The sequence below is a fragment of the Brassica rapa genome, chromosome A09 (genome assembly GCF_000309985.2).
Source record: "Brassica rapa cultivar Chiifu-401-42 chromosome A09, CAAS_Brap_v3.01, whole genome shotgun sequence".
NCBI lineage: Eukaryota > Viridiplantae > Streptophyta > Magnoliopsida > Brassicales > Brassicaceae > Brassica > Brassica rapa.
Window position 1 is genome coordinate 9,851,103 of NC_024803.2, and position 26,088 is coordinate 9,877,190.

Here is a 26,088-nt window from a genome sequence, read left to right on the forward strand (position 1 = left end):
CCAAAACTGATTTCATCGGTTTAATTGGTTCACTATTGATTCATTGGTTGGTATAGTAACAGGAGATGCATAGAGAAAGAATAGCTCAGTAACTGATGATTGTTAGGCTACAAACACAAAGAGAAGGAACACAGGTTGGATCCGAACTCAAATTGAGATTTACCAAAACGGGTTTCAGACATTATTCATAAACAGTTAGGCATCAAAAGATTCATCGGTTAACATTGCTCACTGTTGTATCTGATCAGTGACTGAAAACACCATCCTCTCATCACATACTTGTGAAATATTCCCTTATTTTTATATATAAGAGATGCACTTCTATGTTTCCTATAGTCAGCATAAAAAGATCCACAGATGAATCTAAAAAAACAAGTGTACGAGATGGATTACATCCCTCCACAAGGCCCATCAAATAACAGGCCCTAGCCCGACAAGGTCGACCGAGCTTAGTCGGCTTAGCGGCTAGAGACGTCGGTTCGACCCTAGAGTACTTTAAGCCGGTCAGCTAAGCCGATCAGCTATACTCGGTTTGGACGAAACAGTACCAAGGCCCACATACTCGGCCTTTGGGCGACAAGGCCCAAAAGACAGGCGCGATTAGGGCATCACGCACAAGGGCACTATAAGAGAGAAGGAGGAGGCAACGAAAAGAGGACTTTTGGACAAATCACACACTAAGCGGCTAGATTTAGGGTTTCCTAATCATCTCTTTGATCTTGTCGTTTAAACCTCTGATCTTGTCTCCTTACCTTTCATCAGTCTTGTAACCCATTGTGTTGATTCTAATAAAAACGTCTTTAGTCACCCCATTTCCTAAGTTCATCATTCTAATCAACCGAATCCTGTACAAACAACAAGCAAGCATTAAAGTTGCTCATTTAGTTGAAACATGACCTCTGGTGAAAATACCCATCAACTCAGCCAAAACCTGCTCATCATCATCATGCTTCATCACATACCTTTCTAAAAACATCTCATTGGTACATGCCAAGACAAAAGATAGTGAAGGGAATACACTTTCAAGCAATCCTTTAGTCATGAGAGCTTTGATTACATTACACCTCGGTACCATCCTCTTCTCCATGCTGTATCCAAGTACCTGAGGGTGAGAAACCACAGCCTTAAGCGGCCAATTCATCTCCTCCACCAAAAACTCAGTCTTCTTCTTCACCAACTCAGCAGATAATCCAAGGCACTGAGGATGACGCTTGACAATCATCACAAACTCATCTCTGCTGAAGCCTAGCTCTAGAAATGTCTCAATAGAGTCAGCTATATTCTTCTCCGCGTATCCCAGGAAGATTGGCCACTCCTTGAAGATTGCCCACACGTAGAGATGTCAATTGGGCTGCCCAAGTCCAAATGGGTTGTCCAAATGGACACAACAGTCCAAATGGACATTATTTTTTTAAGCCCAAATTGTACCAGACCAAATTGTCCAGACCAAATTGGCCCAAGTCCAAATGGGCATTCCACAAAGCCCAAATACAATTTCTGCTTTAATATGCTAAATCCATAAAAAAACATTTTTTTTTGTGAAACATCCATAAAAAACATAAATTTCAAGTTTTACACATTAAGTTTCATAAGTTTTACATATCCAACGCATAGAAAATTCATATATTCGTTCATACATAATGGTTCATACATAATGGTTCATACATAAGTTTTGATTGCCCTTCTCTTCTTTATCTTCTCAGCATTTCCTATCAAATTAAAACACATAAGTTATCACACAAGCAGATAATAAAATACATTGGTTTAAACATGACAGTAACATCAGTTCAAACAAAGTAACATGACAGTACATATCACACAAACATCAGTTCAATGTATAAAACACTACTCAACAAGGCATCAAACATTTTATAGATTTATATCACACAAAGTAACAGACATCAGTTCGATAATCACAGACATCAGTTCGATAATCACAGACATCAGTTCAAGTGAGATTAATGATTATACCTTTAGGGTTTAGTTGAGTCGGGTCCTCTTCTTCCTTCCACTTCCTTCTGCTTCCACATTGGTATCTTGCTTATCTTCTTTACCTTCCTCATCTAAATCGCATCCAGCTATCAAAAACAAGAAGTTCAATCAATAATTTCACATATCAGATACACAAACCAATCAGATTATAAATGCAACAGACTCACCAATCACTTCAAAACCTCTGAGCCAGTTTCTAGTGCAGATTAAAGCTTGAACATTTGAAGGGAGAAGTCTGTTCCTGTATTTTCTGAGAACCTTACTTCCGGCACTGAATGATGACTCTGATGATACCGTTGTTATTGGGATGGATAGGACATCGCTTGCCATTCTAGAGAGCTCCTTAAAACGGTTTGCGTTGTCCCTCCAATACTCAAGGACATCTAACTTTAAATTTGACACCATATCAAGCACAAGTTCACTCAGATACAAATCCAAAGCAGATTTCCTTGTTCCTGATTGTTGATAGAAGCCCTACAAAGAAAGAGATTATTAAAGCATCAGTTTCTGGTAGATAACTTAAATACACATCTAAAGTATTGGTTTTAAATGACTTACACCATAACCAGCTGGTAGAGCATCTTCTTCTACTTCTTGTGAACTATGAGCACTACTATTCTTCTTGTATACTCCATACAACTTCACCACCTTTTTTCGTATGTAATCCATTTTGGATTTACATGTTGCTGGATCTAGAGTGTGGTAGCAGTACTCCAAGACCTTGAACTTGAGTCTAGGATCTAACACAGCTGCAATTGCCAAAATGTCACTGTACTCTTCCCAGTACTTCACAAATTTCATCCTCATTGAATCCACCATATCAGTGATCACTCTATCTTCATGAAACTCGTTTGTATTCAACCAAGTCTGAATTTTCCACACCTCCATGAAGTACAGATTCGCTGTAGGGTATTTGGTGCCAGAAACAAGCCTTGTCATCTCATCGAATGGCTGTAACAAACCAGAAATGAGGTTAGCTCTTAACCACTCAGATTCTGTAGGTAAGCTCTGGTAGCTTGTCTCAATCTCTGCAAGATTCTTGAATGCCTCTTTATAGTGAAGAGCTCTAGTTAACATGAGATAGGTAGAGTTCCACCGCGTGGGACAATCCAAAAGTAAATCCCCTTTCTTCCAAACTTCAACCGACTCCACACAGCCTTGAAACAATATCTCTCTAGACTCAGTTATCTGGACATACTTAACACTGTCTCTGATCTTCTCTAACGCCTCACCTATCACCGCTAAACCATCTTGTACAATGAGGTTTAAAATGTGAGCAACACACCTGATGTGAAAGAACTCTCCACCACAGACTAAATCTTTCTTAAGCTGCCTCTTGACTACTCCTTGTATATTATCATTGGAAGAGGCATTGTCCACGGTTATAGTGAAGACCTTCTTTAGCAGACCCCATTCTTTTAGCAACTCCAATAGCTTCATGGCAATGGCAGTACCAGTGTGCGGTGGAGGGAAGGCGCAAAAAGAAAGGATCTTAGCTCTAAGGTTCCACTCAGCATCTATATAATGGACAGTGAGACAGAGATAACCCTCGATGGTTATAGCTCTCCATAGATCGGTGGTTAGACAAACTCTACCCGGAAGCTCATTTAACACATGTTTAAGTCTCCTTTTCTCCCCCTCAAATATCTTAAGTACATCGGCTACAGCTGTGTTCCTACACCAGAATTCTATGGTGGGGTTGGCATACTTCAAGGCTTCCCTAACCCTTCTAAACTCTACAAAGGCGTAGGGGAGATCATGCTCAACAATAGCCACAGCAATCATATCTCGAAACACCAACTGATCGATCTTCTTACAACCTACAATACTACTAAGGGTTTTGGGGCAGCGTTCAGAGTGGCGAAGCATAGTATTGGTTCCACTTTTATGCAAGTTTAGGTAGTAAAACTGGCTACAGTGGTTGCAGACACATTTGAATTTCCCATCAGGCAACCTATCTCCTTCTATAGTAAAGTGGTTCCAGCACTTAGAGTGTCTACGCTTGTGTTTACCTTTCCCTTCGGCTGTGCTCATGAGAGACTCGTCCACAATAGGATTGTTCTCGTCCATTTCCTGTTCTGAACCTGCATCTTCACTCGCATACTCATCATCATTGTTCAAACTCAATATATCCATCTGAAAGCAAACAAGACAAAGGAGATTCATTAGATACTAGAGGTCTAGAAACAGTACAAAAGAGAACAAACAACTAAAGCGAGTGTATGAACCATTATGTATAGCCACGAGTATGCGAGTGTATGAACAAACAACAATCAGAAACCAAATACACAAACCCATCAAGTGAACTAAATACACAAACCCAATAAGAGATGTAACAATCAGAAACCAAATAAACAGATGAAACCCATCAAACTATTTAAGTCATTTAAAACTCGTTCAAAACCAGCTGGAACAAATGATTTAAAACGCAAGCTAACGTGTCTAAACGCAAGCTAACGTGTCTAAACGCAAGCTAATGTTACACCATAACCAGCTGAAACAAATGATTTACACATCTAAATACAAACGCAAACAAAGCAGAGAAACCCATCAAAACTAAACTGAATCAAACGCATCAGAGAAACAAATCAGAGAAACCCATCATACCGAGACGCCGAGAGAGAGAGATGATCGAGACGCCGAGAGAGAGAGAGAGGATCGAGACGCCGAGAGAGAGAGAGAGATGATCAAGACGCCGAAAGAGAGAGGCGGATCGAGACGCCGAGAGAGAGAGAGAGAGTCACTGAGAAGCTGTACACAATCAGAGAAGAGAAAATTCTTCAACATGCACAATCAGTTTACACAGAGCGACAGAGAGAAGAGACATACGAGAGAGGCAGATCGGATCGAGAGTCGCGACTCGCGAGAAAGAGAGAGAGATGATCGAGACGCCGAGAGAGAGAGAGAGAGGCGGATCGAGACGCCGAGAGAGAGAGAGAGAGTCGAGGATTAAGACGCTGAGGGGAGAGAGAACGGAGAGTCGCCGTGAGTCGACTTCATCGAGAGAGAACGGGAAGAGATGAGAGTCGCAGAGACGAGAGCCGAAAAAAGAGTGATTTCCATTGGAAACCCATTGGGCCGCCCATGTCCATTTGGTTTAAGCCCATTGGATTTGGAGTTTATTGGGTTTCGACCAACTGGACAGCTTTATTTATTGGTCTAATTTGGTTAGTCCAAATGGGCTTGGACATCGGTAACCAATGGACAGTGTGTCCAATTGACATCTCTACCCACACGTCCTCCACTGAAAAGCCTAGCCTTTTGTAGACTTCAACTCTTGCTTTAATTGTTTTGTCGCTCAATCCGCAAAGCATATGCAGAGCTCCAACAAAACTAAGGGTGGTGGTGGTGGGATCAAAACCCATCTCAAGGACCTTCTTGAGTGACTCTTCAAACTTGTCTTTCCCACTTACAAGCTGCGCATTGGATGTTAGCAATGAGAATAACAACTTCTGAGGCATCCCTAATTCTCTCAGAACTGTTATGTTCCTCATCTTGTTCTCCTGTTTCCTACCCTGTGGCAGCAAAGAAGAAGAAGGAGACAACTTCTTGAACTTGGAACTCTTGTCAGCTTCTATAATATCTTTGACGAAGTCATAGTATACGCTTAAAGCTTTGTCCTTTTTGGAAACAAGGACTTTAGGAACTTTGGAGAGAACCTCAGTGAGCTCAGAGGTTGAAGCTCCTCTTGACTTTAAAAACTGAAGCTTGGGAGCAAGACAAGTCTCAGAATCTGCGATAAGAACGTGTGGGTAACCTGTGATGATGGTGGAGATCTGAGAATCTGTGAACCCATGAGTCCTAAAGAGATTCAGAACAGAATCTGGGTTAACCTTTTCGTTAAAGCTCACCTTCCTGGAGATGGATTCTGCGAGTTTTGTGGTGAACCCTAGAGATTTAACGAGGTAAGTAGAGACCGTAAAGTTATGACCTTTTCGACTCACAATTGCAGCAGCAGAGGAGAAAGCAGATGCATTTTGCACTGCGGATCTCAAATGATGCCATTTTTGCAAGTCGAAGAACCTTCTTCTTCCATGGAGTATCAGCGAAGAAGACATGACAAGTTGAAGAAAATTTATGGACTCTCCAAGATTCCTCTTCACTCGCCAAACCAAAGATCGGAGAAAAGCAAAAACATGGTTCGAACAACTTACCTAATAGTCTAATACCGACCCAAATCCAAATGAAACTAAAATTGAACCGAATTAAAAAAAATTCAAACTGAACCGAACCATAACCGGTTTATATAGTTTTCTGTAACCGAAATATCCAAACTGGATATCTGACTATTCAAAACAAATCATAGTACAACTGTGAGAGTTTTGTCGCCTCTTTTACCCAAGAGTTTAGGAAATGTGGAGACTATCTATGTGAACTAGGAGGTTCAAGCTCCTTGCATTGAATGCAAAAACTTAAGCTTGGAAGCTAGGAATGTCTCAGCGTCTAGTAGATGCAGTTCTGAATAGACTCAGGACTGAATCTGGATTGCCCTTGTCCTCGAATATGACTTCCTTGGAGATGGTCTCTGCGAGTTTTGTGGTGAGATCGAGTGAGTTAACGGAGGTAAGAAACTGTAAAGTTTTGACTTTTTCGACTCACAGTGGTTGCGGAGGAGAAGTGTTTGGAGTAAGCAGAGAATACGAGCTTCACTGATACACTCAGACTACACAGTTTCTGTAACTCAGAAGACCTCTCACATTCAACGATCAGGAACTACTCATTTTGCATCATCTTTATCATTTAGGACTTCACTTATTTTGTCGGAAATCAAACTCGCCAGAGGTCCCAACTTTGGTGGAAGTGGAGGGAGGAAGGAAGAGATAACCAGAAAGACTTTAGGGTTGAATTTTTAAGAGGGTCTCATGCCTCCCTCCCTCCCTCCCTCCCTCCCTCTTAAAATAGCCATCAGCTCAGCCACAAGCTCCGTATCCTCGTTCTTCCTTGCGTACCTTTTCACTTCCAAGCAAACCTTTACACCTCGGGACCAATCCTCTTCTCCATGCTCAATCTATGTACAGCAGGGTACGAAACCACAGCCTTTAACGGCCAATTCATCTCCTTCTCCATGCTTAATGGTTTTTTTGTATGATTTTTGGACTAGGGTTTTGAGAACGTGGAGATCAAGATTCGACAAAACACTTGACTGATTTTATAATAAAAGTGAGAATCTATTGGAAGTGTTCTTTCAATAGCAACTATTAGGAAGATAATAAGCTATTTATAATAGATTGTTTAGTGTGATTTCTAATAAATCAAAAATGTTCCACTTACACATCTCTTGTCTACGATACTCAATAACTCAAACACAAGTTGTTTCTCATCATGCTTCAATTGCTTCATCACATACTTATTATTGGGTAATGCAAACACAGACGACAATTGGATGGTTTTCCGAAACTCATATATTTATATTAAAAAGATGCACTTCCTCTGTTACCTATAGTCAGCATCAAAAGATCCACAGATGAATCTAAAATCAACAGAGAAACAAAAAGAAAACAAGCATTAAAGTTGGTCATCAAGTTGAAACACGACCTCCGGTGAAAATACCCATCAGCTCAGCCACAAGCAGCTCATCATCATATTTCCTCACATACCTTTTCAAAAAATCCTGATCTGTACATACCAAAACAGAGTGTATAGAAGGGAGTTCACTTCCAAGCAATCCTTTACTCATGAGAGCTTTGATTACATTACACCTAGGTACCATCCTCTTCTCCATGCTGTTTCCAAGTACTGAAGGGTTTGAAACCACAGCCTTTATCGGCCAACCCATCTCCTTCACCAAAAACTCAGTCTTCTTCTTCACCAACTCAGCAGATAATCCAAGGCACTGAGGATGACGCTTCACAGTCATCACAAACTCATCTCTGCTGAATCCAAGCTCTAGAAATGTCTCAATAGAGTCAGCTATATTCTTCTCCGCGTATCCCAGGAAGATTGGCCACTCCTTGAAGATTGCCCACACGTCCTCCACTGAAAAGCCTAGCCTTTCGTAGACTTCAACTCTTGCTTTAATGGTTTTGTCGCTCAATGCGTAAAGCATGCGCAGAGCTCCAACAAAACTAAGGGTGGTGGTGGTGGGATCAAAACCCATCTCAAGGACCTTCTTGAGTGACTCCTCAAACTTGTCTTTCCCGCATACAAACTGTACATGGGATGTTAGCAATGAGAACAACAACTTCTGAGGCATCCCTAATTCTCTCAGAACTATTATGTTCCTAATCTTGTTCTCCTGTTTACTACCCTGTGACAGCAAAGAAGAAGAAGGAGACAGCTTCTTGAACTTGGAACTCTTGTCGGCTTGTACAATGTCCTTGACGAAATCGTAGTATCTGCTTAAAGTTTTGTCCTTTTTGGATCCCAATATCTTAGGGACTTTGGAGAGAACCTCAGTGAGTTCAGAGGTTGAAGCTCCTCTTGATTTTAAAAACTGAAGCTTGGGAGCAAGGGATCTCTCAGCATCTGCGACAAGAACTTGTGGATAATCTGTAATGATGGTGGAGATCTGAGAATCTGTGAACCTATGGACTCTAAGTAGACTCAGAACAGAGTCAGGGTTAACCTTGTCGTTAAAGCTCACCTTACTGGAGATGGATTCTGCGAGTTTTGTGGTGAAACCCAGCGAATCAACGAGGTAAGAAGAGACAGTAAAGTTGTGACCTTTTCGACCATCTTGAAGGGTCGAACTTGCAGAGGAGAAAGGAGATTCATTCTGCAGCACGATGTTCACTGCGAATCGGAAATGACGCCATTTCTGCAACTCGAAGAACCTTCTTCCGTGGAGTATCAGAGATGACATCAGAACGTAACGCAAATGCAATTTACCTAAGTGAGAGAGCACAAGAGAAGAGAAGAAACGAATCCCTAGTTTCAATAATGAAATATATACAAATATATCACTAAATTATTAAATTTTCTAACAGGTTAGGTTCGAACCTCTTACCTAATGCCTACGGACGAACCTATTTGTAAACTCAGGCATGAACGAATGTTCATAAGTCTTATTCTCAGATTTACTATGTTTTAGGTTGGGTTCGGTTTGATTCCTTCTGGATTCCATCCAGATCAGATTATAAATAATGTGAAATCGCCAAAAATAAATTTTTAAAAACATTCAAAAGTTAACAAAAATATTCAAAATATATAAATTATTCATAAATTTAATTAAAACTAGTTAAACTATCGAAACTAACTAAAAAGCATTCATAAAAACAAAGCAAAAAAAAATTACAACAACCTTTAAAATACTTAGAATATCTAAATTATCTTAATATATACAAAAATATTAACATTTTCAAACCAATTTTGGATATTACGGATCCTAAGTTGGATTTCGATACGATTAGGATGGTACCCGAATCTGAAAATACCAAGCTCTCCCGTTTGGATATTTTGTATAAAAGATTTGGATAGAGGTGTCGGTTCTTTCGGTTCCGTTTAAGGTCAGAACTTCTGTTGGGGTAAAACGTCCAGGCCTACTCGAGTGGTGGTTTCATAGTAAAAAGCATATTTACATTGTGATTCAAACGGAGAAACTAAACCCCTTCAAAACTATCTTCTCCTGTTCCAACAGTAATAGAATGATGTGGACTATAGATGATAATGATAATTATTATGAGTACTAATGATGTGACATAGGTTTCAGAGTACCATAAGCTCCAAGAATGTGCTCTCTCAGTAAGTAATATATCGGAAAAAGAGTTTCAAGTTCAACTACAGATTTAAGCATATAGAGAAAACAGATCAGATCCAGATCATATTGAGATTTTCAGAAGCCTAACAACATTCTTCTCATATTGTTGTGAGTATGTAATGCAATTAGAGCTTTGATTACATAACACCTTGGCACAGTCCAAATGCCTGAGGATACAAAACCACAGCCTTTGAAGGCGCTAATTCATCTTATTCACCAGAAACTCAGTCTATGTATTATTATTGCACTTAAGACTAACAAAAATCAGCTTAAAAAAATCTAAAGAGCTAATAAGTCTTGAGCTGATATTCATCCTTTCTCACATTTTGCATCACAACATGATCATCAACGCAATTAGTACTACCCAAATAAACCAGGATCTGAGCAAAACAAGACTTAAACCGGATCAAGAACCAATCAAACGTTATGGTCTATGAGGCACGAGATCCTCTCAAGATAGCCATCAGCTCAGCCACAAGCTCCTCATCATCATCGTGCTTCCTCACATACCTTCTCAAAAACAATTCATCCGTACACGCCAACGCAGACCCCACCGGAGGGGGTTCATCACTTCCCAGCAAACCTTTCTTCATGAGAGCTTTGATCACATTACACCTCGGCACAACCCTCTTCTCCATGCTCAACCCAAGCACACCGGGGAAAGAAACAACGGCCTGTAACGGCCAATTCATCTCCTTCACGACAAACTCAGTCTTCCTCTTCACCATCTCCGTAGAATAGCTAACACAAAGTGGTAACCGCTTGAAAATCACCGCCACGTCATCTTTACTAAACCCCAGCCCTAGAAACGTATCAACACAGTTATGCTCCGAAGCACCAATACACTGCGGAAACTTCTTGAACGCGGAGAGGATCTCTTCCTCCACAAGCCCACACTTGCTGAAAGTCTCAAACGTCTGAGTAATCTTCTTCTCGGAGTTGGTCATAAAAGTAGGCCATTTCTTGAACATCTCCCACACGTCTTCACCACTCAAGCCTAACCTTGTGTACACGTTGACCTTCTCTTGTATCGTCTTCTCGCTCATCTGGTAAAGCATGCGGAGAGCTTGCACGAACCTGGAGGTTGTGGGATCGAAACCCATCTCGAGAACCTTCTTGAGAGACTCTTCGAATCTGACTTTGCCGTTTACAGCACCGCTCTGGGAGATGAGCAAAGGGAACAAGAGGTCCTGAGGCATGCCTAACTGTCTCAAAGCGAAAACGTTTCTGATCTTGCTGGGACCGTGTGGTAATGGTAAGGAGACTTCGAACTCGGAGCTGCTACTCTTGTCGGCTTGTACTATCTCTTTGACGAAATCGTAGTATCTGCTTAAAGTTTTGTCCTTTTTGATTCTCAAGATCTTGGGGACTTTGGAGAGAATCTCAGTGAGCTCGGAGGTTGAAGCTCCTCTCGACTTTAGGAACTTGAGCTTGGGAGCTAGGGATCTCTCAGCGTCTAGTGTAAGTAGTCCTGGATAGTTTGTGATGATGCTGGAGATGTGAGAATCTCTGAACCCATGGCTTCTAAGAAGACTCAGAACTGATTGAGGATTGACATTGTCTTCGAAGCTGACTTTCTTTGAGATTGATTCTGCGAGTTTTGTGGTGAAACCCAGTGATGCAACGAGGTAAGAGGCTGTAAAGTTGTGAGCTTTTCGCCCATCTTGAAGGGACGCATCTGCAGCAGAGGAAAAAGCAGATGAATATTGAAGAGGGTTCACTGCGAATCGCAAGTGACGACATCTCTGCAGCTCCAGAGAGTTTCTTCCGTGGAGAATCAGAGAAAGCATGAGAACGAAATGCCGATAACCTAAACAGAGCAGAAGAGAACGAATCGGCTCGGCTGCTACGTTTAGAGGAAACCTACAAAAAAACGTTAATTGGTTCTTGATCCGGTTTAACTCCAGTTTATATTTAGGTATAGATCGGTTTGGAACCTGCACTACTATCTTTATCAAAGTGTTGAAAAAGCCTTGAACAAATTCTCTCCTCTTTTGAATTTGTACCGGTTCATTGTAGCCAAGATAAATTTAATGCAATCAACAGTGACATTCCCATGAACATCTGCCTAAACCGAAACTAACCAAAGTAACCAATACTGGTTTAATTCAAGGAAAAGGAGAGAATGGCAATGTCTTACACCTTCTCTACCAACTACCAAAGCAACCAATACTGCCATTGGCTCGTTTTTAAAGATATTTTAGCAAATAGTATTTCATATTTTTGAATTCAGAAGTATAGTTTGATATGTATTTTTAGAATATCTTTTTCCTACAGGAAGCAGATTAAGCAGGTAAATAAATAGATATAAAAATAAATAGGTATAAAATAAATAAAAATAAATAAATAGATATGCTCTGGTTGTTCAAGCCATTAAAAATTGGAAAGTAAACTAATTTGTAGTTCGAGAATCAATACATGTAAAGCATCAAGTCAATGAGTTCTGAACATTTGTAGTGATGAAGAAACATATCAAACACTGAAATATCTGAATAAAACAACCCACAATATCATTTGTTAACCTAGCATCTAATGTAATAGTCGCCAATTCTAATAAACCTAGTTGTGATCCATTATTTCTGTAAGAGTTACCTCTAAAGCATTTTTCGAACTTTCAGTAATCTCAGATCAGTTTTTCTTCTATTTATTATATGTTGAATAGAAACATGTCGGCAGAACGAAATTTTAAATTTTCATTTATTAAAACTATTGAAAGAAACAGTGAATAGAGCTCGGGATAAGCCTATTGAAAGATGTAAAGAGACCACAAGACACATATGAAAACAACTTTCACAATTCATTTTCAAAGAGACTCTCTTCTTGAAAAAAAGTAAAGGCACAAAGGGACCAAAGAGACCCAAATCGTTTTTGACAAATTTGCCTCTAGTATATGCTTTGACGCAACATTCTCCGAACTTATGTCACGCTCTCTTTTTCTGAATCACTACTATACCCATTACTCCATCTTTTTATTTGGTTACCTATTACTCCATTTTTTTCATGTATATACTTTTCTTTTTATGGTAAAATGAGATAACATTGGGGAGTTTTATGTCGAAGTCTATATGTGGCTATGTTGAGATTTCGTGAGGACTTTCCCAAACAAGAATCGAGTTAGGGATCAAGATCAACCTCTTTTACAAAGATACATCAAAACGCTAGTAATTGAAAATCGTTTGGTCTCTTTCACGCTTATGTGTTGATATACGATAAGTGTGATTCATTTCGATTGAGAGAATAATGTTTAGTGAAGAACTGAGTTTTTAGTATCGAGTTCGAATAAATTTGAAAAGAACTATTATTATGTATGTGTGTAGTCTCCAACCTGTAAAGATTACGAATGGATTACTGTTTAAAGAAAGATCATAATCAATTATTTTTCTTCTTTTCAAAATCAGTTATAAATATAAAATGATCAACACCCGGAACTTATGATAACAATTTAACGAATCTGCTCTGTAGAAGTGACTGTATGATGTGGTTTGGGGGCATCAACCTACAGTTATACACACTATATAAAATATGTGTAAAGCATAAATATCCACTTTATATACATTGCAAATACATGTGATGTAACTCAATAAGTCAAAAGTAATGGTGGTTCAAAAAAAGAAAAAGAAAAAAAGAAGGTCAAAAGCAATGTTGAGTGGGTTTGTGTATGTGTGGGGAAGTTACAAATATTTGGACACAGAAAAAAATTCCTATTACCTAACAAAAATTCAAGAATCTTTTTACTTATTTTTTAATTGGAATATTTCAATATTCATTTTAATTTAGTGGCTATTGAGTTTACAGGCCCTTTTTGGTATAGTAGGATACTTGGAAGATTTCCAATATATTGATTGTCTAGTCCTACTCAAACCTTATAAAGTTATTAACATTTATATATATATATATATATATATATATATATATATATATATATATATATGCTTCTTAATACAAAATTTAAGATTAATTAAAAATTAAGATTAAGAAAAATTAAAAGTGATTTTCAAATTTAATTATGTGTCATCACAAATTCATTTCAACTAGAAATAATGTTATAGTTTAAAAAATATAATATGACATTAACCTAATTATAACATGTAAAAGCATTTTTTTACGAAAATTTTATTTTTTTGCAAGATTTATCAAAAATATTACTATAATTCATATATCTATCATTTAGTAAATTATAACATAACCGCTACATGTACGATTTTCTTTAAAAAAAAAATATATATATATATATATATATATATATTGCAAGATTATTGAAATATGGAAATGACTAATAATTAATATATCACCACTAAAGTAAATTATATATCACATTAATAAATAACTAAACTGATAATATAATTACAAAAAACATCATCAACATCATGTTATAACATATTTTTAACAAATACCTAGACATTTTTTGAGAAGTGAATTTTTCAACTTTGATTATGTATCATCACTAAATTGTGATATGTACAGTTTTCCTTATTAACATATATATAGTTTTGAAAAGGTAAATAGGAATAGAACACAAATAGTCAAATAGCTGCAATGAAAATCTAAAATGAAATTGGTTGATAGAAGAAATAAGATAGGAATAAGAAAAGACTATGTTGTGTTTCCAAAAAAAAAGTGTTAAAAAAAAGACCATGTCCATAGATAACGTTTGCTTTTTTTGTAACACGTAATTAGGTTATTTATCAATTATTTTTAATTTAAATAAAATTAGTGTGTTTTGTACTATTTTGGGCAAAAATATATTCTTGCCTTACTTATAGGAAAGAATAAATAATAAAAATATAACAAATTAGCTATTTAAACACTTGTGGGACTATTTAAATATTTTAAATTAGCTATTTAAAATTAGCTGCAGATTTGTTTTCCGGACTTCAAGATCATTCATGTGCCACGAGCGCGCAACCAGTTTCCTGATTTTTTAGCTAAGACAGCTAGGACTTTCCGTAGGGTGCTACTTTTTATTGGTTGTTCTATTCCGGTCTGGTTACCTAGACCACCTCAAGCTTGAGTAATAGAATAGCCGTTTGCCGTTAAAAAAAAAAAAAAAAAAAAAAAAAAAAACACTTGTGGGAAAGTTAAGATATTGGAATAGCTACTAAGTTTTTATATTGCAATTATCTCAAATAGTATGTTGATAGATTTTCTAAACATGCATTTGATAAGATCAACCTTATTACAGCTTCTGGCTTTCACCGTTATTATTGAATTTCTCTTAATCAACCGTAAAGGTATACATTTGGTCAAAGTCAAAACCCGTATACATTGTGTAGTGATCAAGTCGCCAATTTTTTTATATATTTTTTTCATTTTTATTGTTATTTAGAGAATGATGACAAAAAAAAATTGTTATTTAGAGAATATTATTTTATATTTTATATAAATTAGAAAAAGAATTTTTTTTTCCAAAATAGTACAAACCAATACAATTGCTTTATTTTTTTTAAGTTAAAGTAAAAATAATAAATAAATGATCTAATTACGTGTTACTAACAAAAAAAACAAATCAAAATCTTATATATCTATGAGTGTAATATTTTCATATTCCTATCTTATTTTTTCTATCAATCTTAAAATTATACTTCCTCCGTTTCATATTGTAAATGTTATTTTGGATTTGTGCACATACATTAAAAAGTATTTAGTTTTGTGTATTTTTAAATAGAATATCATTAACTATACACATAAATTTTAATTGGTGACAACACTTTGGAAAACAAATGGTGAAATTCTTATTTCTCAAATTTTATGTTATTCTTGTTGAATTTTCTTTCAAACTACAGACACATGGATGATGGATCCCCACTCTATTCCTTTCATTTTCTTATGAATGAAAAAATTATGAAGAAAAAATTCTTTCTCCATTTTCCATGAGGAACAAATTGAATATTAATTCATATGTTTTTGTTTATTCATTTTATCAATTGAATACCAATTCATTATTATTTTTTCAGTTAAATTGTTACCAATTAAAGGTCTAACCATATTTCAATCAATTAAAAATAAAGTGAACAATATAAAAAGATATATAACATATAAAATTAATAAAATTTGCATTAAAGTTCTAAATAACACTTATTTTGTAACTAAAATTTTATTTTACAACGATATTTAATATGAAATTGAGGGAATAGTTATTTGACATCAGCCAAAAATCATTTTTAACATCATCAGTAGATTCTTCTAAACGATAAATTTTATAGATTTTAATATCAGTGTCAAATTTGTAGCTGTAAGTTATCTTTTAAATTGTGATTATGTGTTATTCTTTTACTCATTCTCACCAAAAAACGATTCGACTTTTAAAAATGTGACAATGTAACAACCTAATTGCAATAATTACAATGTCATATAAAAAGATTCATATTTTCGTATGATTTTTGAAATATTGTAATAACTAATATCTCATATATATCATTAAATTTCAGATTAGCATTTTATCTGATATCCACTCTGAATCAGCCCCAAAAAATTTGAACTGAAAGTCGAACCAAAGTAACAAAATATCCAAAAGGTATTGAGTTAAGAGATATTGGATATCTGAACCCGAACAAGTAATATTCGAACCATTATGAATATCCGAAGATAATCGGACATATGCTTAACTCTATATTTCTAGTTTAGTATTTTCTCGTTTTATTCAAAATATTTATATTGATGTTGCATATGGTTCAATATCAGATAGTATACATATAATGTGAAGACAAAGTAATTTGCTACTCACTTAAATGCATGTCAAGCTTTTTGTTTCATGCATTAACAAAAGTTGCATCAAAAATCACAAAACAACAAACATATTAGTATTTTTTATATTTTCAAAATTTTATCTCCAAATCTATTAATCGTCCAACCTAATAAAAATTAGAAAATAAAGTTAATGTGTAGCTTTTAAGTACAAGAAACTTGAGTAGTGAAGAATTTTATTTTAAAATCTAAATATTCGAACAAGATCCTAAATGACTAAACCTGAACTAAAAATATCTGAACACGATCTAGAATGAAAAACACCCCAACATATTCTAAATCCCAATACAAAATGCCTGAAAATCTGAAATGTCCAAACCGAACCCGAATGGATACTAGAACGTCCATGCCTAATTAAAATAAATATCATAACTCTAACATGGATAATTTTATTTATAAACATTCATATTTTTGATAAGATTTTTAAAATATAGAAATGACTAACAACTGCTATATAACTATCAAGGTAAAAAATGTATATCACATTAATAAAAATAAGCTAATTATGTAATTTGAAGTATTAAAAATATCAACTTATATATCATTATTTTTATAAAATTAATTACAAGTGTGTCTTAACAAATACCCTTGTTCAAAAACGCGGGCGAACTGCCGCTTAATCGTCCGGAAAAACGCTCCACGGACCCTCACCGTGGCGAATTGCACCGGTGCGGTGACATTATGCGGCCAGCCGCGTATTGACCGCGTGGACCGTGGTTTAAGAAACTCGGCCGTGTTATAGCGTATGTTTTTGTGCGGTTATGAGGTTTAAAAATTGAAAATCTCCAGTTTATCCAGTTTTTATAACTATAAGATTCTAAAACTTGATTTTGGGTTATAAAACGATCAAATCTATCTGTAATCTACAAGAAAACAAGATAAATCGACAAAAATGGTGAAAAAAAAAAAAATCAGAGGCGGCTGCTTAGATTTGCAGAAGAAAGAGGAAGGAGATGAGGACAGAAACGTAATTTGATACTCATTAAACCTAATACAAAAACGTCGATATATTGGGTAAAATGGAGCCTCGAACCTGGGTGGGGACGTAATGCTGCACGAGAACATGATATCTAAACCACTAGACCAAATTACTTTCTCTGATACTTGACATTTGAAATTTTATATAACCGATCATAAATTTATTTTAATTAATTTGATCCATATTAATTTGATATATCACAAATATAAATATTATTAATATTAAATTATTAAAAACTAGGCCCCGAGTACTCCCCGATTTTTTTCCGATTTTTCAATAAATCGCTAGGCCCGGGTCAGCTGCACGCGTTACGCGTAGCGAGTTTCCGAACAAGGACAAATACTAATTAAATCAACAAGATTAAATTTATTAATAGGTGTAAATAAACGAATGTACATATTTTAACTTAAAAAATCAAAAATCAAAATTTATTAGTATTTATGTATTCAAATATGACATATTTAAAATAAATACTTGTTATATATAAGCTAAATAGAATTGTTATCTTAGAACATGTAATTTTAATTTTATTAAAAATTTAAATAAATTACAAATAATTTAAATTGCTAAAGTTAAAATAAAAATAAAAATATCAAAATATAAACTATATTTACATTTAAAGATAAAATAATATTAAATTTTAAAATTATTATATTTGCGGATGGAGAAATGTTCTTATATTTAGTCAAATATGCACAATGTGAGAAAAACTTTTTTAACATGTGAGAAACATAATTGTTAGAAATCTTCATTCAATCAATACGATCATGAAAAAAAAAGTGTATTTACTTTATAAAACAATCATGTTTTTATGGAGGGAAATGTCATTTATGAACAGAGTGATATTTTAATGAAAATACTTCTTATATTTTATAAAATTACATTTCATTTTACACAGATCAAAAACTTTTAGAACATATAAACAATTTTTGTTAGATATATTAATAACTAAATATAAAAAAATTAAACTCAAAGTTTATGAACTTTGACAAGGTCAAGAATATTTGAATACATATACTATTTAAAAATCTCAAGTGAAGTGATTTTTCTATTTCCAGAAAATTTATTGTTATATTTTTGGTCACTTCCAGAAAAAATATTTTATAAAATTTCAATTTCAACTTTTTAAATATTTTTTATTAATTAGAAAGATAAAGTATCTAAACTATTAAAAGTAAAGTACAAATAGTACTTAGCCCAAAGTTTTCTGCAATATTTACTAATATATGCCACTGGCATTAAAACTCAGAATTTTGATTATTTAATAAACTGAGTTTCACGAATGGTTAATTATTGTATCGTAAATTTAATAAACTATTACTTAGCCACAGGCAACCACTTCCTTACATTTATTTCTATACATTTGCTAAAACACGTACGTTTTTGTCTTACTACTTATGGATCAATTACAAACCAATCAAAATACAATTGCTGGTTTCCTACATATCTTTATATATCATTGTCAAACCATCGAATCAAATTGTGATGTTATCTTAGTTCATCGCATCAGTTGTTGGTTCTCTATATGGTTTTCGTCTCAAGAATCAGAATCAATACATTAGATAGATACATATATATGTCATATAATAAGATCATAGTTTATATCAATATTACTATAAATCAAGTGATTCTAATTCGATACTAACTTACACAATTGATTTTAAGAAATTAAATCTAATAATTCAAAATCAAAACTACTCATTTATTATTTTCCAAAAAAACCTCACGATATCTATTCATATATTTAAGCAAATACGATATTAATAAACTACCAAATAATTCTTTTTTATTCCTAATCTTGAAAATCACGTAAAATTTTTTTTATTAACCTCAAAAATAATTACCTTCCATTATATATTCATATATTTAAACAATCCTCTAACAATTCGATAACAATCAACAAACACAACATCCTTATTTGTTCATATTCTTCCAGATCACGTAAGAAATCCACAATTTATAAACATTTATTCGATAAGCAACTAACAAACAGATCATTTAAGGAATAAAATTGTATAGTATATTCGCTATTTAATACTAAAAATTCACAACTAACAAAATTGTAGCTATTAAAATGCGATTGTTTCAACCCTTTCCTAACAAGCTATATATACATCTTCCCTAATAGCTTCAACACCATACCATTCTATGAATATTCACCAAAAATGTCGGCAATTACTTTCATCTTCTCACAAAACTCAGGCCTTTCAAGAATAACTGGCGAGTTCAAGTTAAGTGTTTGCATTCCTGGAGGCAGAATACCTCTTTTGGAGATACTTTTGAGATGGTTTTAGCAGACCAATGGGTAAATAAATTTTCTAAACTTTTGTTTTGTTTTAATATGTTACTAAACTAATATTACCTTGGTTCTTTTTTGGTAGGTAAACAAAATCTAGGCCTGTTGCAAAAGGACACACATGTACTATTTTCAGTAGATTAGGAGAAACCTTCACATGCCATGATCTTCACAGTAATCAGTAGATCTATCTTCTGTAATCTTTTTAGTGAAAAAAATCAGAGGTGTTTAAGAATATATCGCGAGAAAAACAGACATGGCAAACGATTAGATCGGTAGGAGATACCCATGTGAAAGGAGAAAGTAAAAGGATATCAAAAGCCAGTTATTTTTTTGTTTTTTCCGCGAAAAAAAATTATATGGGCTTTGATTTCTGTTTCAGGTCTACTAATATTTGGGTTACAAATTATACTTATTTTAATATCATAACCAAAAGGGCCCAATCAATTCATATAATAAGGCTAAATTAATATAATTACTACATATATATATATTTTTACATATTTTATTGGTTTTATAGTTTCTATCGATTTTTTAAACGCTATATAAACAAAAGAAATAATTTTCTTTTCCAATTTGTTAAAAAAAGTACTACAAATAATTTATTTTTCTTTTTAACGCTATATTTTATTTTTAATTATATGTTATCTTATTTAATAATACTATTAAACATAAACTACATGCTCTAATATTATACAATTTATGTTTAGTTTACCAAGCAAAAGAAAAGAAAAATACAATATAAGAAAAATAAAACTTCATAGTTTATAAATGTACACTAAACCGAATAAACAAGGTACACCAATGTCAGAACATAATAACATACGAAACAATTACATGAATGTTTTAAAAACTAAAAAAACATATAATTACATCAAACATACATCCGCGCGAGTGCACGGATCAAAAGCTAGTATGAGTATTAATCAAAAATGATAGCGTACTAGTTAAATATTATATCAGATATTATCTTAATTTTTTTAAATGCGTATGAAAAAAACTAAAAGCCAAATTTTAGGCCAAAAATAATAAGATTAGAGTTTAGGCCAACGTATAATCTATAACTCAGAGAGCTAGTTAGGCCCTGTTCGTTTGTACATCTGGAAGATGCATCCAGATGGTCCATCTAGATGTCTTATCCAGATGCTCCATCTGGATGTTGTTCGTTTCTTCATTTCGTCCATATTTCAGATGAATCATCTGAATGCAACTATGTTCGTTTGCTTTTCATTTTTTAATTTTCATCTGCATCCAATTGAAATATAATTTTTTCGTTTCGGGGGGAAAATAGCATTTTTACGGTTTTGGTCGAAATTTTTTTTTGCGGTTTTTGAGGAAATATGTGTTTTTCGAAAAGAGTGCATTTTTATGGCTTTGGCGGAAAAATATGTTTTATGGGTTTGGCGGAAAAATACGTTATTGCGGTTTGGACGGAAAAAGTGTGTTTTGAAGTTTTGGCGGGAAAGGTTTTTTCGCGGTTTTGGCGGGAAAAACATTTTTTGCGGTTTTGGCGGGAAAATACATTTTCCGGTTTTGGCGGGACAATGCGTTTTCCGGTTTTGGCGGGAAAAACATTTTTTTGCGGTTTTGGCAGGAAAATATATTTTCCGGTTTTGGCGGGAAAATGCGTTTTTCCGGTTTTGGCAGGAAAATTCGTTTTTCCGGTTTTGGCACGAAAATGCATTTTTCCGGTTTTAGCGGGAAAAAGCGTTTTCCAGTTTTGGCAGGAAAATGCGTTTTTTCGGTTTTAGCGGGAAAAAGCGTTTTCCGGTTTTGGCAGAAAAATTCGTTTTTCCGGTTATGGCGGGAAAATGCGGTTTTCCGGTTTTGGTGAGAAAATGCGTTTTCCGGTTTTGACGGAAAAATGCGTTTTTCGGTTTAGGTGGGAAAATGCGTTTTTCTAGTTTTGGCGGGAAAATGCGTTTTTCGGTTTTGGCGGGAAAATCCGTTTTCCTGGTTTTGGCGGTACAATTGTGTGTTTTCAGTTTTGGCGGGAAAATGTGTGTTTTCCGGTTTTGGCGGGAAATTCTGTTGTCCGGTTTTGGCGAGAAAATGCATTTTTCCGGTTTTGGCGGGAAAATGCTTTTTGGAGTTCTGGCGGGTATATGCGTTTTTTGGCTTTTGGCGGTAAAATGCGTTTTTTTTTTTGAAGGGAAAATACGTTTTCGGTTTTGGTCGAAAAATACTGGTTTAGCCAAAAAATGTGTTTTTATGAAAATGTGTGGGTTTATGTTTTTTTTTGCGGAAAACGCATCTTGCGGTTTTGGCGGGAAAGTGTGTTTTTTCAGTTTTTGCGAGAAAATGTATTTTTTGGTTATAGAAGAAAAATGTATATGCAAAAAAATAGAATTTACGGTTTGAAAATTATATTTTGATTTTAAAAAGTCATTTTTGTCATTTATCATTTTGAACTGAACTAGATGCATCTGCATCCAGATGCACCATCAAGACTCATTTTCATTTGGATGAGAATTTGAGATAAGTTTTTAAAAATTCAGCTGGATGATCCATCTGGATGGAGCATTATAATGCACAAAACGAACATCAATTTGCATCTTCACCCAGATGGATCACAGAGCAAACGAAGAGGGCCTTAAACTAATTAACATAAGACAAAATGATTTTTGAATTTTAGGCAACATCATAAAGAGGAACTTGAATTTGTAGGCTCGTTGAACGCAAAAAAAAACTTAGAAAATTACAAAATTACTTCTATTCTGCCAAAACAAATATTTTAACTGAAATCTAGAATCTTGTTATTTGTTATAAACATTCTTAGCCGTAGAACCCTGTTTGGCTCCAAATTGCATCACGAACCCGCCTTAGTTCCCTGCCTTTGAGTGTCCTTCCTACACCCTCAAACATCGACGCCCCACCGCCTCCCATTTTCCTGCTCCGCCGTGCTTGGCTCTTAGCAAGGTACTCGTGCGGCGGCATCATCCCCGGTTCCTCCTCGTCGTCACCGTCAAGCTCGTGTGTTGACTCAACCAAGTTGACTCGATATATCTTACTCCAATCCGGCACATTAACCGGCGCTGAGGACGCCAAGTTCCGCATGATTTCTCCTCCTTCGCCTACTCCGCCGTGGATCTGCTGCACGAGCATCGGAGATGACGACGGTGCGTTTGAAGAGCTCTTGAAAGTCAGCGAGAGTCCTCCCACGCGCCCACTTTTCACAGAGTTAGCACTTGAGTTCCACCCGCCGTATGAATCTTCTGTCTCGGTGTCGTGAATGACGGCCGGTGACCAGATGTCTTCCTCGGCGAGCTCTAATTCGTCGGTGAGTGAGGTTCCGTGACTGTCACCGTAACTGTAGCTTCCAAGGTATCGATCGCTACGGTTCATCGTCGTCGGATTTCGACCTCTTGCCATGCAACTCAGCCACAGGCTAGCCTCTTGTCGCTTAATTAAATTTGGTTAGTTATAATAATTATACAATTATTATTATGGAGTTAAATGTTAGAGATTTTGCTATAAGTTTCAGACCGAGTGAAATGGAGGAGTATATATATAGCATTTGCGAGGAGAAAGTACAAAAGAATGTGACAATAAATAATAAAATTGTGCAATATGGCTTCTATATTTTCTGTTTCTTACTAATAGCCCTACAATTTTCGTTAGCTTAGAACAAAGTTTTTTCAAATCCATTGGTTCGTCTTTTGTTTTATTTTCCAGAAAATGTATTATCTTGCGTAATCTAATAGCCACATGCAGTAGCATACGGTATATAATACAGAACGGAAAGATTAATGGAAAAATTGTTTCTTGGACCAAAAAAATAGTAACTATGTCCCATTAAACTAATTTCTATTTTGTACCATTTTGTTTATGATGCTCTTTAATATTTTTGATAATAAATTAAAAAAAAGTTTTACAAACAAACAAAAAGTTGAAAAATAGTTACTACTGATCTGATGAAATACCTATATGAATTAAGTGGTATTTTTTTTTCAGTTCTAAAAATATTTAAATCATAATTTCAGATTTTGTTAGAATTGACATTCTATGAAGTAGAAAATAAAATCCATTTTTTTCATTGAATCTTCTATGTTTAGAATACCTGATCTATGTAAATAATAGTACTTTAAACATATTTAGAATACACATTTCGCGCTTAACATATCACTCTAAAATTTGTAGATATCAGAATCTACAGATTACTATAAATCTAAAACCTGCAGAAATCGAAATCTACACATTATTATAAATCTAAAAACTTGTAGAAACTGAGTTCTACAGATTTAGTGTAAATAAAACATGTAGAAATCAAAATCTACACATGACTATAATTTTAAAAACCTGTAAAAACCGAATACTACTGATTTCTTGTATTCGAGTAAGAATAATCATTTCCGAAAAATATGGAAAAAAAGTATTTAGAAATATTTAGTTTCCATATATGAAAAAACAGATTTTCAGAAGAAAAAAAAATAAAAAATTGGAGATAGAGTTTCTTTTATTTGAGGATTTTTAATTTTTTTATTTTAATTACTTTAGTTATTTATTATATTTAATATTTAACAATCGTTTTGTTAATTGTAATTTCGAATTTGTAACTGAAATTAAGGGCATTATTTTTATTTTGAAGATAATTAGCCTAATGGAACATAAAATATAAAAGATTAGTCTAATGAGACAGTTATTATTTTTTTGGCATAAAAAAAAAATCCCAAGATTTATTAACATCTTCGTTGATTCTTTTTATTCTTTATTTTTGATATCACTATTGTATTTCAAATTCATTTCATTATTTTTACTATTCTTATTCGGTTGCTATAATTTCGTTAGAATGTCCTGGTAATAATAGTCTTACTTCTTTTTTTGGCTAAAAGACATTCTCCTGAAAATGCATGAAACCAATACAAATCTGGCTTTTTAGGTCGTACAGTTTACAATTTAAAATGGAATAAAACGATTTTTAGTTTACACTTTAGCTGTAGGTTTTTGAGCAATTAAGCTAAACCTAGAAAGAATGAGAGAAAAGCCAACTCACTACAGATTAAATTACTAGAAATTATGTTTTAACTATACTAAAGGGTTTCTTCCAACTACATAATGTTTTCTACTACGATATTTTTATAGCATTTTCATTTAAGATCAACGAATGATGAAAGTTGGAATAAATTTAGTTTTACAATAATTTACTATAAGAAATTGCGTGGGAAAAATATTGTGTTCAATAAATGTCCTTTTCGTCCAATATAATTCTTTAATATTCGGTCATCTTATGAAAAAGGAATTTAAGTTTCCACCATCTGTTTTTGTATTTTGGTCAAATCTAAAAGAATCTTTAAGTCACTTTGATACGAAGGTGGAGGAGGAGGACCTTTTGGAACACGATAGAAACTGAAATTTTTAATATTTTATTGTCTACTTATGTGGATATTATAAAGATCCAGTCGTCCTACCATTGCACTTTTTAAGTATACCTGTGATACTTGGCTTACTTTAAACGAATAATAAAATTTTAGATTTATACTTGACTTGTCGAAAACGAGTACTTGTTATTTTGAGTATTTATTGTTTTGAGTACTTGTCCAAAAATATGTTACTTGCAAATTACTTACCTTGTTCGATTACTTGCTACTTACAAGTATTTATTAATTACTTAGATATATTTTTAAGTTTCTAAAAATTACTTGGATAGATTACGAGAAAAGTTTATGAAAGTTTATTTTATTTACTCGATTTAGTAAAAACACGAGAGTTATTTTAAATAAAATATTTGCAGCTAATATAAAAATAAAGATGGAATTCGATAAAAAAAAGTATTGTTTACTTCTTACAACAAAGAATTATTTGTTTATGACTTTTGTTTTTATGGTTTAATTATCATTTTTTCAGTCATAAAACAAGTAACGAGTAATATCAAAGTGAGTCATAACTTTTTTTGTGATACTTATTATTTGCCTTGTACTTGCAAATAGCAAAACTCAACGACTTAATACTTGACTTGACAATGATGAATACTTGCAAAAACAAAGCGAATACAGATCAAATAGCAGGTATAAGGCAAATAACAAGTATTCGTGTCCAGTCCTAGTTGCCCTCGCACATAAGCTGAATTCGCTGTAAGAAACTAAGGTAAGTCTCGTGATGCACTCTTCAACGGCGCGTGTTACAGGTCGAACTTTCAAGAAGACAATAATGTTAGCAACTTGCCACACTTTTGGTTAAAAGAAACTTCGACTAGGATTAAGTGATTAACAAGTAACTTTCTTTCTTGTTGTCAACAGAGAAAAAAAAAATAACTTTCTTTCTTGGGCAAATCTCCAAAATAGCACATTTCTAAGTTTATATCACAAAAATAGCACTCAAAAACTAAAATGACCAAAATAACATTTTATCTTTTGAAAAATTTAAATTTTTTTATTTTTCAAA

The 26,088-nt window shown here is 34.3% G+C and overlaps 4 protein-coding genes across 5 annotated transcripts; all 4 read right to left on the reverse strand.

The window, feature by feature from the left end:
* Positions 1-142: 142 nt before the first annotated feature.
* On the reverse strand, positions 143-6,991 carry LOC103838423 (transcription termination factor MTERF8, chloroplastic-like). Its single transcript, XM_033279223.1, has 3 exons — positions 5,223-6,991; positions 856-1,327; positions 143-369 (listed from the first exon to the last, which is right to left on the reverse strand). The coding sequence occupies exons 1-2, from the start codon at positions 6,048-6,050 to the stop codon at positions 878-880; spliced, it is 1,278 nt and encodes a 425-aa protein (XP_033135114.1). The 5' UTR covers positions 6,051-6,991; the 3' UTR covers positions 143-369; positions 856-877.
* A 385-nt stretch (positions 6,992-7,376) lies between these two features.
* LOC103838424 (transcription termination factor MTERF4, chloroplastic) lies at positions 7,377-9,545 on the reverse strand. Of its 2 annotated transcripts, none has more exons than XM_009114860.3 (2): positions 8,939-9,545; positions 7,377-8,820 (listed from the first exon to the last, which is right to left on the reverse strand). In XM_009114860.3, the coding sequence occupies exon 2, from the start codon at positions 8,792-8,794 to the stop codon at positions 7,511-7,513; it is 1,284 nt and encodes a 427-aa protein (XP_009113108.1). In that variant the 5' UTR covers positions 8,795-8,820; positions 8,939-9,545; the 3' UTR covers positions 7,377-7,510. The 2 variants fall into 2 exon arrangements, with proteins under 2 accessions (XP_009113108.1, XP_018509680.1); XM_018654164.2 differs by having other exon boundaries at positions 8,932-9,545.
* A 407-nt stretch (positions 9,546-9,952) lies between these two features.
* Positions 9,953-11,696, reverse strand: LOC103838425. Its single transcript, XM_009114861.3, has one exon. It carries the CDS (start codon positions 11,476-11,478, stop codon positions 10,120-10,122), a length of 1,359 nt encoding a protein of 452 aa, XP_009113109.1. The 5' UTR covers positions 11,479-11,696; the 3' UTR covers positions 9,953-10,119.
* Positions 11,697-21,966: 10,270 nt separating this feature from the next.
* LOC103838426 lies at positions 21,967-26,088 on the reverse strand. Its single transcript, XM_033279883.1, has one exon. The coding sequence runs from the start codon at positions 23,077-23,079 to the stop codon at positions 22,483-22,485; it is 597 nt and encodes a 198-aa protein (XP_033135774.1). The 5' UTR covers positions 23,080-26,088; the 3' UTR covers positions 21,967-22,482.

Coding starts and splice junctions, on each gene's coding strand:
- LOC103838425 (XM_009114861.3), bottom strand. CDS start 11,478: ATGCTTTCTCTGATTCTCCACGGAAGAAACTCTCTGGAGCTGCAGAGA.
- LOC103838424 (XM_009114860.3), bottom strand. CDS start 8,794: ATGTCATCTCTGATACTCCACGGAAGAAGGTTCTTCGAGTTGCAGAAA.
- LOC103838426 (XM_033279883.1), bottom strand. CDS start 23,079: ATGGCAAGAGGTCGAAATCCGACGACGATGAACCGTAGCGATCGATAC.
- LOC103838423 (XM_033279223.1), bottom strand. CDS start 6,050: ATGTCTTCTTCGCTGATACTCCATGGAAGAAGAAGGTTCTTCGACTTG. Junction 1,328..5,222: donor TTTCAGTGGAGGACGTGTGG/GTAGAGATGTCA, acceptor CTCTACGTGTGG/GCAATCTTCAAGGAGTGGCC.